The following is a 15280-nucleotide window of genomic DNA, read 5'->3' as shown; positions in this document are numbered from 1 at the left end:
TGAGAAAATGATGAGATTGGCTTAAAACAATGATATTAAGGTGCATTTGAGACTTATTAACCAAAAAAATCATACATTCTTGATTTTCAGAGCTCTCTGAATTTCTTCTCTGAAGCTGTCAAAACTTTTAGCAGCATTAGGTAATATTTCTAGGGCTTTCTCTGCAACTCTGAATGTGAGGAATTTATTTTTGAAAAAATAGATGAGGTTCTGAAATAATCACACAGTTTCAGAATTTAAGAAGACTCGTAAATACTAGGATATTCACAGCAAAACTGCAAGAATTGCTAATACTGAAATCCTTTCTGGTTTTAACAAAAACCAGTGTTCTATTCTTGCCCAACTTTGAAGCTTTTAATGTACATAAACATTTAAATCTTGCTGCATATAACTAAGAAGATTCTGTTGCTGTCTTTTGTCAACATCTGTTATTTTCTAGCAATTTCCTTATCAATGCTTTTGTAGTATTACGGTTACCATCATTTACTTTCCTTCATTTAACTTGCACAGCTAATGGAATTATGTGTGCCCCACATGACTGCACAAGGAGCTATATAATTAGCAAGCCAGTTGAAACACCTTTGGAAAGTAAACTTTGCAATCACTGCTTGTCTTCAAGTGTTTTTAAAAGCTCCACTATAATATTTGTGCCTATTTCAGTTAACACAAGAGGTCCTGTGAAGATTGCCTAAATGCTGTGCTGCTGGCTTTCTGGCCTAAGTGTGCTGCTTTTTTAATAGAAAAATGTTTCTTTCTGAGGCAACAGGCTTCCATGACTAGGACACTGACACCTCGGGATTTGGGAAAGCACAGTTATCTCCCTGTTCAACCTGTGTGACATGGGCCAGCCACTCTAATCAGACGACTAACTGGGCTAACATTACTGCTTTTATTTTATTCTATTTATAATTTACGGCACTTTAGGGAAAGGACTGGTGATCAAAGCAGGGCCTCTGCTACTCAGTGCTGCCACATAAGCTGTTCTTTGCCTGGTCAAGGGGGAAAAGTCATCACAATGCTGATGTTGGATGCCTGAGGAGGCAGCTCTTCAGTTCCTTTGTAGCCCTCAGCCCTTAAGTCTCCAACAGGAAAAAGGGTACTTGTCAACACAGCAGGTTGTTTGGTGCCCAGGGTTGCAGCAGCCTCCAGAACTTTCTGCAGAAGTCAAGCCAAGTTCCCACTATGGTTGAAGGACTTTCTAGGGCAAATGGAGACTAAATGAATACCATGAAAAAAGAAAATGTAATGCTTGTAAAGCATGGAAAGTCATCCTAATTCTGTCAGTGGCCAGAATGAAATAGGACAATGATTCTGCCAGCATGCTTTCAGTGCAGCTATTGTGCTGAAAGGAAGGAGAGCTGAGTGCATTCGTATCTTTCTCCAGCCATGTTTTGCAGATGACAAGCTGGGAGAACAAACACCTTTTCCCAATTGTTTTAAATGCTGTTAGAGAACAAGACATATTCAGTGTCAAGCAAAGATAAAAAATAGTAACAAAGGCCCCAAAAGGCAGGATTCCTAGGATGCTGCTTTGCATGCCTCTGTCTACAAAGATATTTCAAGGTATGCATTGTAGGAGTGATAGAGCAGACCTTGTACAAGAATGTTTAGCTTTCAGCCTGTGGCATCAATGGCCATTGTGAGGGTGGTGAGCCCCTGGCACAGGTTGCCCAGAGAAGCTGTGGGTGCCCCATCCCTGGAAGCGTTCAAGGCCAGGCTGGATGGGGCTTTGAGCAACCTGGTCTAGTTGTCCCTGCCCATGGCAGGGGGGTTGAAACTAGATGATATTTAAGGTCCCTTCCGGCCCAAACCATTCTATGATTCTATGATCCTATGTCTTTAACACGCAGCCCAGTGTCCTTTTTCTGTATGTGTAGCAGACACCCAAGCAGCATGCGGGGTCTCATGTGCACCCACTCCACAACTGCCCTGCTAAAAAAGATGCAGTTTTGGTGGTGTGGGCAGCCTGCTGGGCCAGCTGTCCTCAATGGACAGTCTGGACAGCCACACCTGTGTGCTCAGAATTATGCATGCGGTTAAATGCTTTGTTGGATGGAGGCCTAAATGAACATATCATTCAATATGTTTGACTATCAACAGACATTAGTTGGACATGATTTGTCTCTTCAGAGGATTTTTTAGTTATTCCTTGCAAATTGGTACTTAGTTTCAAACCAAAAAACTTGTCAAGTCCAACCTTCCTTGACAACCTCAGTTCACAGAAAGCAAAATCTTCAGTACACCCTTGACCTGAGATGCTGACTTTCACCAGTGGTTTCCAAAAAGCTGGATGTCCTTTAGATGGGTTTTTTAGTACCCATGATCAGAAGCCCCCATGCAAAGTTTAATTAGGTTAATTGATTATCCACTGGCAACTAGAAATCCATTCCTGAACTGATGGATCATTCAAATATCACTATACTGAGCAGCACTCAAAGGCTCTCAAGCCCTCATCAACCTCAGGGGCCTTTCTGAGTAGGAGAAACAAATTCAAAAAGCATAAAAGTGTCCATGAGAAAGGCTGAATGACAGCTTCATATGTATCCACAACCTGAAGATCAAAGGCCTGCCCGGTTTTCCTTTAGCAACATCAAGGATTAATTTGGTCTGATCTGTTAAGTACAATACTTTCAGCCACAGTTATACTTTAAGCCATGTATTTGCATGCTGGCAGCAAATGTGTGCCTGCCTCTGTAGATACAATTTTGATAGTAGCAGGGATTTGTGTGTGCCAAGATGAATTCTTAAGCAACACCACCCCTCGAGATATATATACTTTATGCAGCATGGGCAGTGGTAAGGGTGTTGCCCCAGGACCCAGGAGAGCTGGCTCGTGCCTGGGCTTTGTCATTGGCTGGCCAAGTGAGCAGATAGAAGACTATTTTCCTACTTATAAGCTGGGATGACAGCAATTAGAAAGAGCAAGAGGAGAACATTGTATAATGATTATGTATTGGTATCACCATTTCTAGACCACCTCCTCCTCAGCCCATGACTGGGACCTGTAGGCATTACAAAGTCAGTAAAGGTAACTGTAAAGGTAAATGGCAAGTGTATTTGTTGCTTCAGCTGATATACACTAGACCTGAAGATGGAAGCAATACGTTTTGGCCAGTAAGTGACGAAGGAAAAAGCTTTGTTTCAAGTAGTTACACATATTAAGGACATTATGCAAAGGATTTGGTAAATGTGTGCTCATTGCTGGCTTTATTTTTAATTATCTGTATGACATTTTCATTTGTAACAGATAATGTCTTTAGCATCTGCCTATGGCAACACATGGGCAGCGTTTCAGAGCTGTTCTCAGTTGCATTCAGATATGTCAGAGAATTTGTTAGAGCTTCATGTCTCTCCACCTGCCAGGAGAGGCTGGAGCCATAGCACTCTTCTAATGCTAAATACATTTCCTGGTAGCCACATTCACATACTATAAACCAGAGAGGACTGTCTGCATTACACCCAAGGCTGAGGTCGTATAGATCAGTAGCAGACTGCAGTATTGAGCATTTCACATGTGATTTGATAAAGACTCAATGTTCAGAAAAAATAGTTGAAAGTAAATATTCTAGAGAAATCTGCCAGGTGGGTGATAGAGCAGATTTGCTGGTTCCCAGCCAGTCACCTCAGGTAGAGATTCACCAAGGAGGAGCCAGGGAAGTGAAGCATGCTAACAAGATCTCTCATTTCAGCTTACAAGGAAAAGATGAAGGAGCTGTCCATGCTCTCTCTGATCTGCTCCTGTTTTTACCCAGAACCTCGCAACATGAACATCTATAAATATGATGGTGAGTGATTTTCACTGGAAATCGTCCTGCAGGTCAGGCAATGTGCTAGTGCTGGGAAATGACTCAGTTCACTATCCTAGTCCATAGTGTTAGTCAGGGAGTATTTTGCTGATTTAACAAGTTATTTGCTGGTTTGGGCTGTTACTTTCAACTGATCGTGTAGTACCTGTGATGCTGGCTATTGTTCCTAATAGCAGCTAACTAAACTCTTAAAGCTAGCTCTCTCATACCGAGCTGTACTTTTCCTACTACCCATCTGAGAATTACAGCTCTTCACAGCTGACATAATTCCCAAGGAAACTAAGAGAAGGTGAAAGCATGCTTAAAAAATTAATCAGCTTGGGCACTGCTCGCAGGGGGTGTGAAACGGCACAGAACCCCAATAAGCTTCCAAAACCGCTGTAAGTTTTTATGTTTATGAGATTAAGGTATAATTAAGCTATTACAGATAAAATGGAATGTACTTCTCCTGAGAACCATTTTCAGTCCATAATCTGCCACAGCATTTAAAACGCCCAAGGAGAAGATGCTAAGTCATTTGTCTGTACTTCTGATCCTGCACTAATATCTGTGCTACTTGTCTCCTCAGTACTCCTGAGGTATTGAAGGGCTTACCATTTCTCACTTCATTGTGCAGACATGGAGGTGAAACAAATCAACAAACGTGCCTCAGGCCAGGCCTTTGAGCTGATCCTCAAGCCGCCATCTCCGGTCTCAGAAGCACCACGAACTTTAGCTTCTCCAAAGAAGAAAGAGCTCTCTCTTGAGGAGATCCAGAAAAAGCTGGAGGCTGCAGAGGAGAGGAGAAAGGTATCTTTCCTTAAAAAAATTCTTGTAATTAGACCTGACTTAGTGTACAGAATAACAGCCAAGATTCCTGTCCATTTCTGTGTTTTCCATTACCATCACTGACTCACAGTGGTCTGCATGGACAAAAAATGCTAACATGTTTAAAGAAGCAAATGGGTTCACTTTTTTTCAGCAGTTTGCAAACAAACCTCACTGTTTTTGATGCCTGGGAAGTATGCACCACAAAATACAGATCACTTTGGGCAGGAGGCCCAAGTGGTTTCAAATACACATGCTGACTGTGTGAATATAAGTGGCTCATAGAGCATCTATAATAGTTGCTGAAAACAGCACAATTCTTCTGGTGTCTAAGTTTATAAGACTGATGTGCAATTCAGACAGCTACTGTCTTGGCTACCGGATCTTGACACCTTGTAACACCCATGGAAATTACTCACAAGCCCTTCCTGAGGCAGCTAAAATGTCTTACTTATGCAGCATGGAGGCATGTCAGCCCTGAATAAAGAGTGTTGTGGATCCACCACACCCTCGAATGCAGATGCAAGCATGCATAGCCCTTGTAAGATTGTATACAGACTAAGTCTTCACTTTTTTTATGACTTTACCCATAATGGTAAAACCCTGTTTCATAATCAATGTTTGTCACACAGGGTTTGGAAGGGTTGTTACACTGTCTTCGCAAAGGTTAGTGCAAATGCAGGGTGCATGCAGCAGGAAGTCTTAACTGTTTACTTGGCTTTGATCATGACCGATGTGTTGAAGAGGTCTTTATTTGTTCTAAGTCAGAGCTAGCTCAGATTGCTTTATGTTTGGGGTTGGGTTTTTTTTTGGAAGGTAAAAGGCCAAATTCTATATCAGATAAGTCAGGCAGTGACAGGCAAAGCCAACGAGACGCTCACCATAGCCAGAACGAATTGCCAGTCTGAAAAATAGCAGTGTTCTGTATGGGCCCAGTGTTTATGCTGTGTTGCACCATTTCAGGAAAGTCACGGCTGGCTGCAATGGCCACAGAAAACTCAAGCTGTGGTAATATTGTCCTGGTTAATCCATATCTCCTTTTGCTATGGCACAAAAGGAGAGCCACAGAAGTGAGAGAAGCCTCAAGAGCCACAGAAGGACTTTCTGTGTCCTTCAACCAGGTGATCAATGCTATTTTGTGGTAAATCTGCCTGCACCAGTTAAACTGGAGTTAGAAACCCCTTCCACTTGCCCATGGAGTCCCTTGTAGCAGGTATCTGAAAATGAAATGAGCTTTGAGGTCTCTAAGCCTTTCATTTATCTTTTAAACAATGTGATTTATTATTAAAGCTGACATTTACAGAATCTTTTCCAGATATGGACAAAAATGTATGCAGAAGTCCAGGGACAGAAGATATGCCACAGACAGCACATGGAACAGCTCCAACAAAAGCAGCTCCATTCTCTTCTTTCACACCTGTCTGACCAGATCAGGGTCGGTTCCAGGAAACTCAGTGGTTAACAATGGTGTATGGTGGCAATGTGAGTCCCCTGAAATCAGTAGATCTGGATTACTGACAGGTCCTTAAAACCTCACCCTCAGTTTTGATTTGCAGTGAAACCTGGCTATTCTGGATCTCACTAATGTGAACAATTAATTTAGATGAATACCGAAGTGTTGCCACATTTGCCATTTCTGCTGCCTTGCTAACACGACTGTGCTTCTAATGCACACACAATACCACTATTGCTTCTTTTGAAGAAATACTTCTGTCAGAGTATTAATTTCAGTAAAAAGACATGACTGTATGTGAAAGGAATATGCATTTGCACTAGCACCTGACCAGAAATATGAGCTTTCATAGACCGAAGTGATGGTATGCCCCAAAGACTCAAAGTGCCTCTGTGCTGCATACAAATACTCAAGCAAAGATATGGACACAGAATGAAATGGCAGCAATTAAGAAGCTTGATATTATGCATACGCTTAGTGGGAAATATAAATTGAATGTCCCAGAGATTTCATTTCAATTATTTCATTACTATTCATTTCTTCCTAAAATAAAAGTCGTTGTGCAATAAACTGGTCATCAGTGATAGCAATACAGACACCTGCCATTTCTTCCCCTTGGACCTATATTCATTTTGAATGAACATATAACTGGTTATGTTAATAGACAAATTACTCCACATTAGCATTGCAGCAGAAATTGCTGGGAAAGGAACAAAGAACAGAGCAAAAAACTTCATTACATCACTGTTAAAATCCCTGGTGCTCTCCTATCTTAACTACTGCCTTCATTTTTGTCCTGAAAGTGTATAATGCAGAGAAGGATAAAAAAGCAATCAGAGGAATGGAAAATCTTCCATAAAAAGATAAATGAAATGGTTCACTTTTCAGCTTGGAAAGAGACAACAAATGAAAGATGAGGTAGAAGTCTACAAAGTCATGAACGGTAATGAGAAGATGAATAAGAACAGTTATATTCTGTTTCATGCAATCCAAAGGGAAGAAACCCTCACTGAAATCATCAGACAGCAATTTCAAAACAGAGAGGGGGGATGACCTTTTCATGTACTATAAAATCAAGCTATATTTTTTATCACAGAATATTTATAGATCATTAAAGTATTATTTATTTCAAAAAAGTAATAGCAAAATTGATAGAGTGCTACCTTGTAAGAAAAGATTATATGCATGCAGCCTCTGGGTCAGAAAATATGTAACTTGTTGACTGCTAAAAGCTAGGAAGCTGTATCTATCTGTCTCTCTGTTAAGAGAGAGAGATATATATACATATATATATATATAAAGGAAAGGACCAGGCAGGTTTGCAAACTTCATCTACATTTTCCCTAAGCATCTTCCACTTTCTGCTGCTAGACAAACCATACAGACTTTCCCTGACATCCCGCATGGCAGCTGTTATCATACCTTTCAATCTATGTACAGCAGCTGTCAGGCATGACCATTCTAGATAGTGTCCTTCCAGCACAGTTCTAATTAAAATCAAGTGTAACTAATGGATGAGAATTGCCTTTTTGGAAAAAATACTAATTGATTTCACACTGTTTAGGAATTAGGTTGTGCTCTGTTAATTAGACAGTATTCATTAACAAATTTTCAAACTCATGAGAATGTCTACAGCAATACATGCACTTCAGCAGCACCCTGCTTATGCTGTTTCATGTTTATCATTCTTGTGTATTCCCTTATAGGCTTTTACAGGGCTCTTTCTTTTTCTCCCTCTTATTTTCTACTGCACTTGACAGTCATGACCTCACACTCTCTTGGTTTCATGACCAAACCAAGAGTTTCACCTAAGGCATTTTTTTCCTTTTGCACCACACTGTGAGACCCATTTGGGCTAGTTATAGATTTGTCCTTTCCATTTATAGAATCCTCTTTACAGCATGTCATTATTATCCCATTATTTTTTTGGCATATGTGTGCTATATTTTCCCACCTTGGTGGATAATCAGAAAGATCTTTTCATCCTTCCCACTTAAGAAATTAGAACACAGTGTCATTTTATGCAGCAGAAGTTTATTTCTTACAGTCTTTAACATTTATCAATTTTTACCCATTGGCCTTGAACGTTCAGCTATTATTACCCCTGACTTTAAATGCCATATGTCAAATTATATATCTTTACTGCCCATGTTCAACTTACTAGCATACAAATTAAACACTAAAGGGGCACAAATTTCTACTAGACTTTGGATTATGGGAGAAAAATTGAATGCAATTAAATCCTTTTAATATCTTTGTATTGGGATGAAATTGAATCAGGCTTATCCCTAGTGCTTAGTGCTATGAACAACGCAGGAGAACAGTCATATTTTTTAACTTTCATGCTGTTGGGTATAGACTTATAGCTACATGAGGTTTTAATACCATTACTGTGCAACGCTGCAGGATAAGCACCCATGCAGCCTAGCCCGGGCAAGGTTGGCTGTGCTTCCTGACGCAGGCAGGCAGCCCAGGGCATCTCTGCCAGCATCGTGGCTGCACTCTGTGTCAGGCTTCAGCACCCAGTCCCCTGCCCTTTGAGCCAGCCCCACAGCCTGCCCAGAGGCACTTCTTAGCACTCTTGACCCATCTCTCCTTTGGCATCAAAAAAGACACCTGTGCCTTACCTCACAGTGCAGCAGGCTACTGGGGGAAAAGGCTTCACTAAGGCACGGAGGGCAGCAGTGCTGAGGGACATATGCTTCCTCCTAGACATTGCATGGGGCCTGCGAAACTTCCCGCAGAGAAGGGATGGGCACCTTCCCTGGCAAAAAATGGAGCTTGCTTTCTTCGTTCAACTCATTCCTGCTCCCCTCCTTGGTTTCCCACCAAATCTGTATACGAGCAGGCTGGGCAGGAGGACAAGCGCTCGCTGAGACATTTTCCAAGACATTTGCCTCCTGTGTTGCCCATGTACTGACCTCCCTTTCAGTTACTGCTGGCCCTTGGCTGTGGGGAAGGAATACAGCATGAAGTGCTTTTCCATGTAAAGGTCCCAGTAATACTTGCGGAATCAGCACTGGAACCGGGTGTTTCTGCTGCATTTTGATTTACACTGCAGCATTTCCATGCATGGTGCTTCACTTCCAACATTTGCAAAAGCCAAAACCACAAGCCACTTCGCAGCTGCTCCTCCAAAAAGCATAAGCCCGTAGAGTACGTGCCTGCAGGAGAATGTTTGCTACCAGCTAGGAGAGGCTTTGATGTTAGGTGCCACAGGGTCTGTCTCAGAGCACATGTAGTCATGAGCAGAGAGAGCATACGTCCCAGTGCTGGCAAAGCTTCCCCCTGCCCTGGGCTTTGCTGCTAATGAACAGTCATAAGACAAACTGAAATTGATCTTCATTACCTTTAAAATGCCAGGCCTCAGACAGCAGGAGATCATGAAACACCTCTTGAGCAGGTGGGTGAGCATCAGACAGAGGGCTCAGGTGGTACCTCTTGCATCCCTCTGACATGCCTTTTTCACTCTCACAGGTCACAACCCTGAAAGCAGCAATTGTATGCCAGCTGAGGAAGAGAAAGTGAATTTTCCTGAATCACATTGTGGATGGACTCTTTGTTTTTTGTTACTCCATGTTCTAAGTAGCCCTGACCCAAAGATCCCTTGGCAGACTGGACAAAAAAAAAAAAAAAATCTTCATTTAAATTCAAGCAAACTTTTACACGATCTAGTTTCAGTAGAAGCAGGACCTCACCTACAGTTCCAGCTCAGATGTCTCTGACTTTCCTGCCATATGGCCATTTCACTTCTCTGCTCTGTGATCCCATTGAGCAGGAGCATCCCCCTCTTCTTGGTGTCTCTTTAGACCTTCTTTGCTTTGGGAGAGAAACTGCTTTCCCTGTGTATTTGCATGCTGCTTGGGACAGTGAGTCCTCAAAACATCCAGAACAGGTGCTATTGTAACAGAAATAATAGTATTCCCAGTGAGGAATAAGATGTAATCGTGCAGAGATTATTAGAAGCCAGTGCCATGAGTGAGGTCTAACTTGAGCCCATTCCCTTGCTTTTACATGGAAAAATCCCCACTTCAATTCCTTCCCCTGCAAACATCACTACTTCAAGTCACCATTTCTTTCTGATTAATACCTAGGCTTCGCTTTGGCATTTACATTGCAGTAGGAGCCTTTAATTCTGTGTTCACATTCTGCTTCATTAATAGTATCCCTTAAATACACAATGCACTGAAGAATACCAAGGGTAATGCAGCTTCTACTGAACAACTGAATTTTTAAAAAATCCAGCCAGTGAATGAATGTGTTATGAAAGTGAAGTGCTCATTACTGGCAGCATGCCTCATACATCCTGGTAACTATGGATCCTAGTATCTAAAGTGAATGCATTTTAACTGAAATTCCTAGTTTAAAAGCAGTTGTCTGAGCACATTTCTTGCTTAAAAGTAATCCTTTCATTTTATCTCTGCGTCAATGGCTTCAATATTTGGATATACATGTCAAAGAAAAATAGATAAATGTAAGGAAATAAAGGACCTGTTACTCAGATAAGTAGAATTTTCTTCCTGTGAGTAATAACTAAAATATATATGTATCTCCAAAGCCAGTTTCAGTAAATAATTTTGCTCACAAAGTGAGTGTTTAGTTCTCTGCATCTATCTCTGGCCAGCTAAATACGAGATGTGCATTACCTTTTGAAGCACACATCTCTGAAAACTCAGGGTGCCCATGATATTTTACAGATATGACATGAATATCAAAGGAGTTTGCCTTCATGAGCCACCTTTTTAACACAGCAGTACATGTCTAGGAGCAAAGGTATCTGTACCAGCATTTTTATTCCTCCACATCTATTATTAGATGCTGTAGCTACAGCTACATTGATTATGTCTTGTTATATTTAAAAAGTCTTCTGGATATTCCACCTTGAATATTGCTTTTTTCTTTCTCCACCATTTCATACTTTTCTTTCCTGATTAATTTTCTTTATCTATCATCCCATTTCCAGCCTTTTTTCACTCGTTTTCTCACAATAGCTGTGCAAGAAGCTCTTATCGTAAGCCATTTACAAGTGTGTTAGAACATGGACTATCAAGGATTTGAAAAGATCTTTTCCAGCACTTCAGTCAGTACAATGCTGAAAATAAACTTGGAATAAAAATTCCTACATATGTTGGAATCCTGTATTGAGACTGTGGGAGTCCAAACACAGCAGATAAAAGCCAACACAAACAACCAAGGGAGTCTATTAATCCCAGCCCTATTGGGTATCTGGGGTCATTCATTTACCCATTTCTGCATATGTAGTAGACTTTGAACGGACAGGGTGGCCAAGTTCTTTTGCCAGATATGTTGGAAACAGAAAATAGGTTGACAATCCAGTACAAAAACATACCAGCTGCCTTCCAAAATCGTCATAAGGGGATTTCAAAACTGGTCTGAACACCAGGGAAACAGGCAGGCTCACAGCAGGGGTACAATGGATTTAGAAAGGGGACGTGAGCATAAATGAGACTTTACCGCATGGGTGTTTTGTGGTGCGGAGGGGGGTCCCTTTATTTTGAACCAGCGGTGGTTACTTTGAAGATTTTAAATGAGGAAAAGGGATGCCATCTAAGGCATATTGTAAATGAAAATCACATTAATGGGTGTGCAGTCTGTTCCCAAGGCTTGGTTTAGCTTTTATTTAGACTCTTACTGGTGCCAAGCACAATTTGCATCCAGTAAATACTGAATGCGAGTATAAGGATTTTCATCATTATCATGCATTATTGGACAAATTACTTTTGAACGTGTTGTCTGTCAGCATAGCCTCCAGAACTGTGTGTACTTTGATATGGAACTCTAATTTTTCACTATTTGCCTGAATTTACGATAATAAGAAGTAGTTCCAGAAGGCAAAGCAATTGAATGGGAGAAAATAAATCCTGAAAAATGGGCAAGTGCCCCAAAGTCTCAAAGGCATTTTGCTACTTCCCACTGAAAGCCAATGCTTTTTTCAAAAATGGTGTCTAAAGGCACAGTCCAAACCTTACTTTTTATCTCCGCGGGCCCTGAATATGTCCTTGGAAATGTCTGTTTTCCAAATCTGAAAAGGTTTGATTTTATAATGTATATTACATATACATACAAACACCATGAAATGTTAGCCTTTGAGATTAACAAGTCATTTCTTAAACTCTTCACGGGAGAGAACATTACAATTACTATCATGGCACCTTTTCTATGCAAACTCCCAACAGGAAGGGAAATAGATTCTTAGATTATCAAAGTTGCTTTTAGATCACTTAAGCAAAGGGTTCACAGAATTCCTATCAGCAACCAAAATTTAATGACAGTAACTTTTCCAAAAGTAGATGAAAGGTTGCCATTGAATACTGAATTAAACAGAAAATGCAGAATAACTTCACAAGTGCTGGTCAAACTGAGCCACTCAATTTGGTCCAAAAGTGGTAAAGCAATATGAAGATGTTCAATTGTTTCAGCTTTACATTGTACCAAGTCTTTCAAAATAACTTTTTTACATTTTGAAATAGCCTACAGTTAAAGAAATGTTGAATGCCAGGTATCTGAAATGAAGTATTTTGGTCCAAACTAACCTACTTTTATTATATGATTATTAAAATTATTTATGTTTTTGTTAGACTTATGGGGCTTTTATGATTTTTCAATTAGTCTACAAAACTCCCTCTTTGCCCAATTCTTTTGCCCTTTGGCTCATCCTCCTTGTATTCTCTACCAGTGAAACTCCCTCTGCTTTTGGCTGCACCTGTCTGGGGACTTTTTGTTTCTCTTTGCAACATCTTTTGGCCTGCACAGCAGTTATTTTCTCTGAGTCAAAGATCTGAAACATGCTTGCTCTATTACTCTCTGTTCAGCATATACTATAATGGGGGTAAGAGCCAGGAAGAGCCTTTGGAAGCTACCAACCATTTCATTAGGCCATTCCCATTAACAAGTGCTCCAGGGATCACAGGCTGAGAAATGAGCCCTTAATGGCAACCAGGCCAGAGGAAAAAGCAAATATATTAAGTGGCCAAGATGGATGAAAGCAGCGCTTTCCTCTGATCTCAGGCAAGCCATTACAGCCTTTCAAAGCCAGATATATTTTACTCCAGTGTCTTGCTGCAAGATGTTCTGCCTGGGTTTTTCTGCCTTTTCTAGAATTTGCTCAATTTGCCTCATCAGTGCATTTGGCGTTATGTATCTCTTACCTTCATTAAAATATTCACTTTCTCCTCCTAGTTGGATCTCACTCGTGTAAAAGAATTGCAGCTTTTTGCACTCCATTTAAAGCCACATGATAGAATTTAATAGGATTCATTACTGCTAATTGTAATTATTGGTTAAAGCCCTTATTTTAGGCCTTAGACTAATTCATTTTTACGGATAACAATGGCAACAGTGCATTGTGATCTGCACTGAAATACGCCCTTAGCTTCCTGGAGACATATTCCATTCCCTGTTTTCTGTTTCCTTCTCATGCTCCCTCTAATTAATTTTATCCAAAAGCTTACAATGTTGTTTATCATTTGCAAATAACTGCTCTGAAATATATTGTCTTTTTGACTAGACTTCCCTGGAGGATGGGCCCAATGCTGCAAGTTCTTTGGCTTCTTTTCTAGGATTAGTGGTTTCATATTAGTAATTTGATTTTAAATAAATTACAAAGCTTATGGTTCTGAGCAATGCGTTTATAAAGAAGAATGACAGTATTGTGCATGGGCTGCATCTATTTCATTCCTACCTGCAGTTTTCATCTTCCTTGCAAAATTTGAACTTTTAACTAAAAATAGCTTCTTTGTTATTTTCTATAGAGAAAAAAAAACCCACTTTTTTTCCCTTCCTGATCAGTGAGGCGAAGCCAAACATAAATATCACAGGAAAAGAAACACATTGTCTGGATTGATTCTGTCTCTTTCAGGACAGTAAACTTCAAAGCCTGTTACTAACTATTCAGGCACATTAAAGGATGATCCAGCCTACCTCTCTCCTGTGTCGGCAACCTCCCTTTTAACACTGTACATGCCTTCAGCCCCCAGACCCCTGTCCCTACAACTAAAATGCTCATAGCTGAAAGACTGCAGCTGTCAGAGGTTGAGCAACTACTGCAGTAACCCAGACGACCCCGAGCAGTAACACGACAGCATTTCTTATTAACAGAAGTGCTATGGACACTTCTTTGCTGCTGCCACCTCAGGCACATACCCCACATTTAGCTAGTGCTTCTCAGCCCCTGTTACTAAATCTAATCTGGTTTATACCCAGAAGTGATCTTTCCAAACAGTGCATGGAACAACCAAGCAACAAACTTTTCACGGTTTCCGTAAGCAGTGAACTGTTGCCCTATGGGGGTTACTTTGCTCCGTATCAGTATTTCTGTCTCTCTGTTTTCAGTCCCAGGAGGCCCAGGTGCTGAAACATCTGGCAGAGAAGAGGGAACACGAGCGAGAAGTGCTTCAAAAAGCTTTGGAGGAGAACAATAACTTCAGCAAAATGGCAGAGGAAAAGCTGATACTGAAAATGGAACAGATCAAAGAAAACCGTGAAGCTAATTTAGCTGCTCTTATTGAACGTCTCCAAGAGAAGGTAACCACACCATCACTCCTCACCTTAGACTAGAAAGGAAAACCTATGAACATTTCAAAGGGATGTTGTGGGTAGCTCTTATCTCAGTTGCTACACTTCCATGAATTTTAAGAGCACCTGATGCCTATCTAAACCACCACTCACTTTTGAAAAAGACTGAACTTTTATAACCACACAATCATAGGATGGTTGAGGTGGGAGGGGACCTCTGGAGGTCATCTGGTCCAACCCCCCTGCTCAAGCAGGGCCACCTAGAGCTGGCTGCCCAGGACCATGTCCAAGTGGCTTTTGAATATCTCCAAGGATGGAGACTCCACAACCTCCCTGGGCAACCTGTGCCAGTGCTCAGTGACCCTCACAGTGGAAAAGTGTTTCCTGATGTTCAGAGGGAACCTCCTGTGTTTCAGTGTGTGCCCAGTGCCTCTGGTCTTGTCACTGGGAACCACTGAAAAGAGCCAGGCTCTGTGCACCCTCCATTCAGGTATTTCTACACATTGATGAGATCCCCCCGAGCCTTCTCTTTTCCAGGCTGAACATGCCCAGCTCTCTCAGCTTTTCCTTGTAGGAGAGACTGAGATGCTCCAGTTTCCTAATCTCCATGGCCTTGGCTGGACTTTTTCCAGAGAAAGGTTGATTTTCTAGCTTTTAAAAAGTGCTGTGAACAAATGAA

The 15280-nt window shown here is 41.1% G+C and overlaps 1 protein-coding gene across 1 annotated transcript in view; it reads left to right on the top strand.

Moving 5' to 3' along the window:
• STMN2 (stathmin 2) overlaps nucleotides 1-15280 on the top strand; it is a 41355-nt gene that overhangs the window by 22556 nt on the left and 3519 nt on the right. Inside the window, exons 2-4 of the mRNA XM_005432215.4 lie at nucleotides 3690-3785; nucleotides 4423-4595; nucleotides 14419-14610. Coding sequence (XP_005432272.1) covers nucleotides 3690-3785; nucleotides 4423-4595; nucleotides 14419-14610 — 461 coding nt within the window. The remainder of the gene's footprint in view (nucleotides 1-3689; nucleotides 3786-4422; nucleotides 4596-14418; nucleotides 14611-15280) is intronic.

This window comes from Falco cherrug, chromosome 3, assembly GCF_023634085.1.
Source record: "Falco cherrug isolate bFalChe1 chromosome 3, bFalChe1.pri, whole genome shotgun sequence".
Lineage (NCBI taxonomy): Eukaryota > Metazoa > Chordata > Aves > Falconiformes > Falconidae > Falco > Falco cherrug.
Note: the sequence above shows the minus strand (reverse complement) of the source record. Positions and strands in the feature narration are given on the sequence as shown.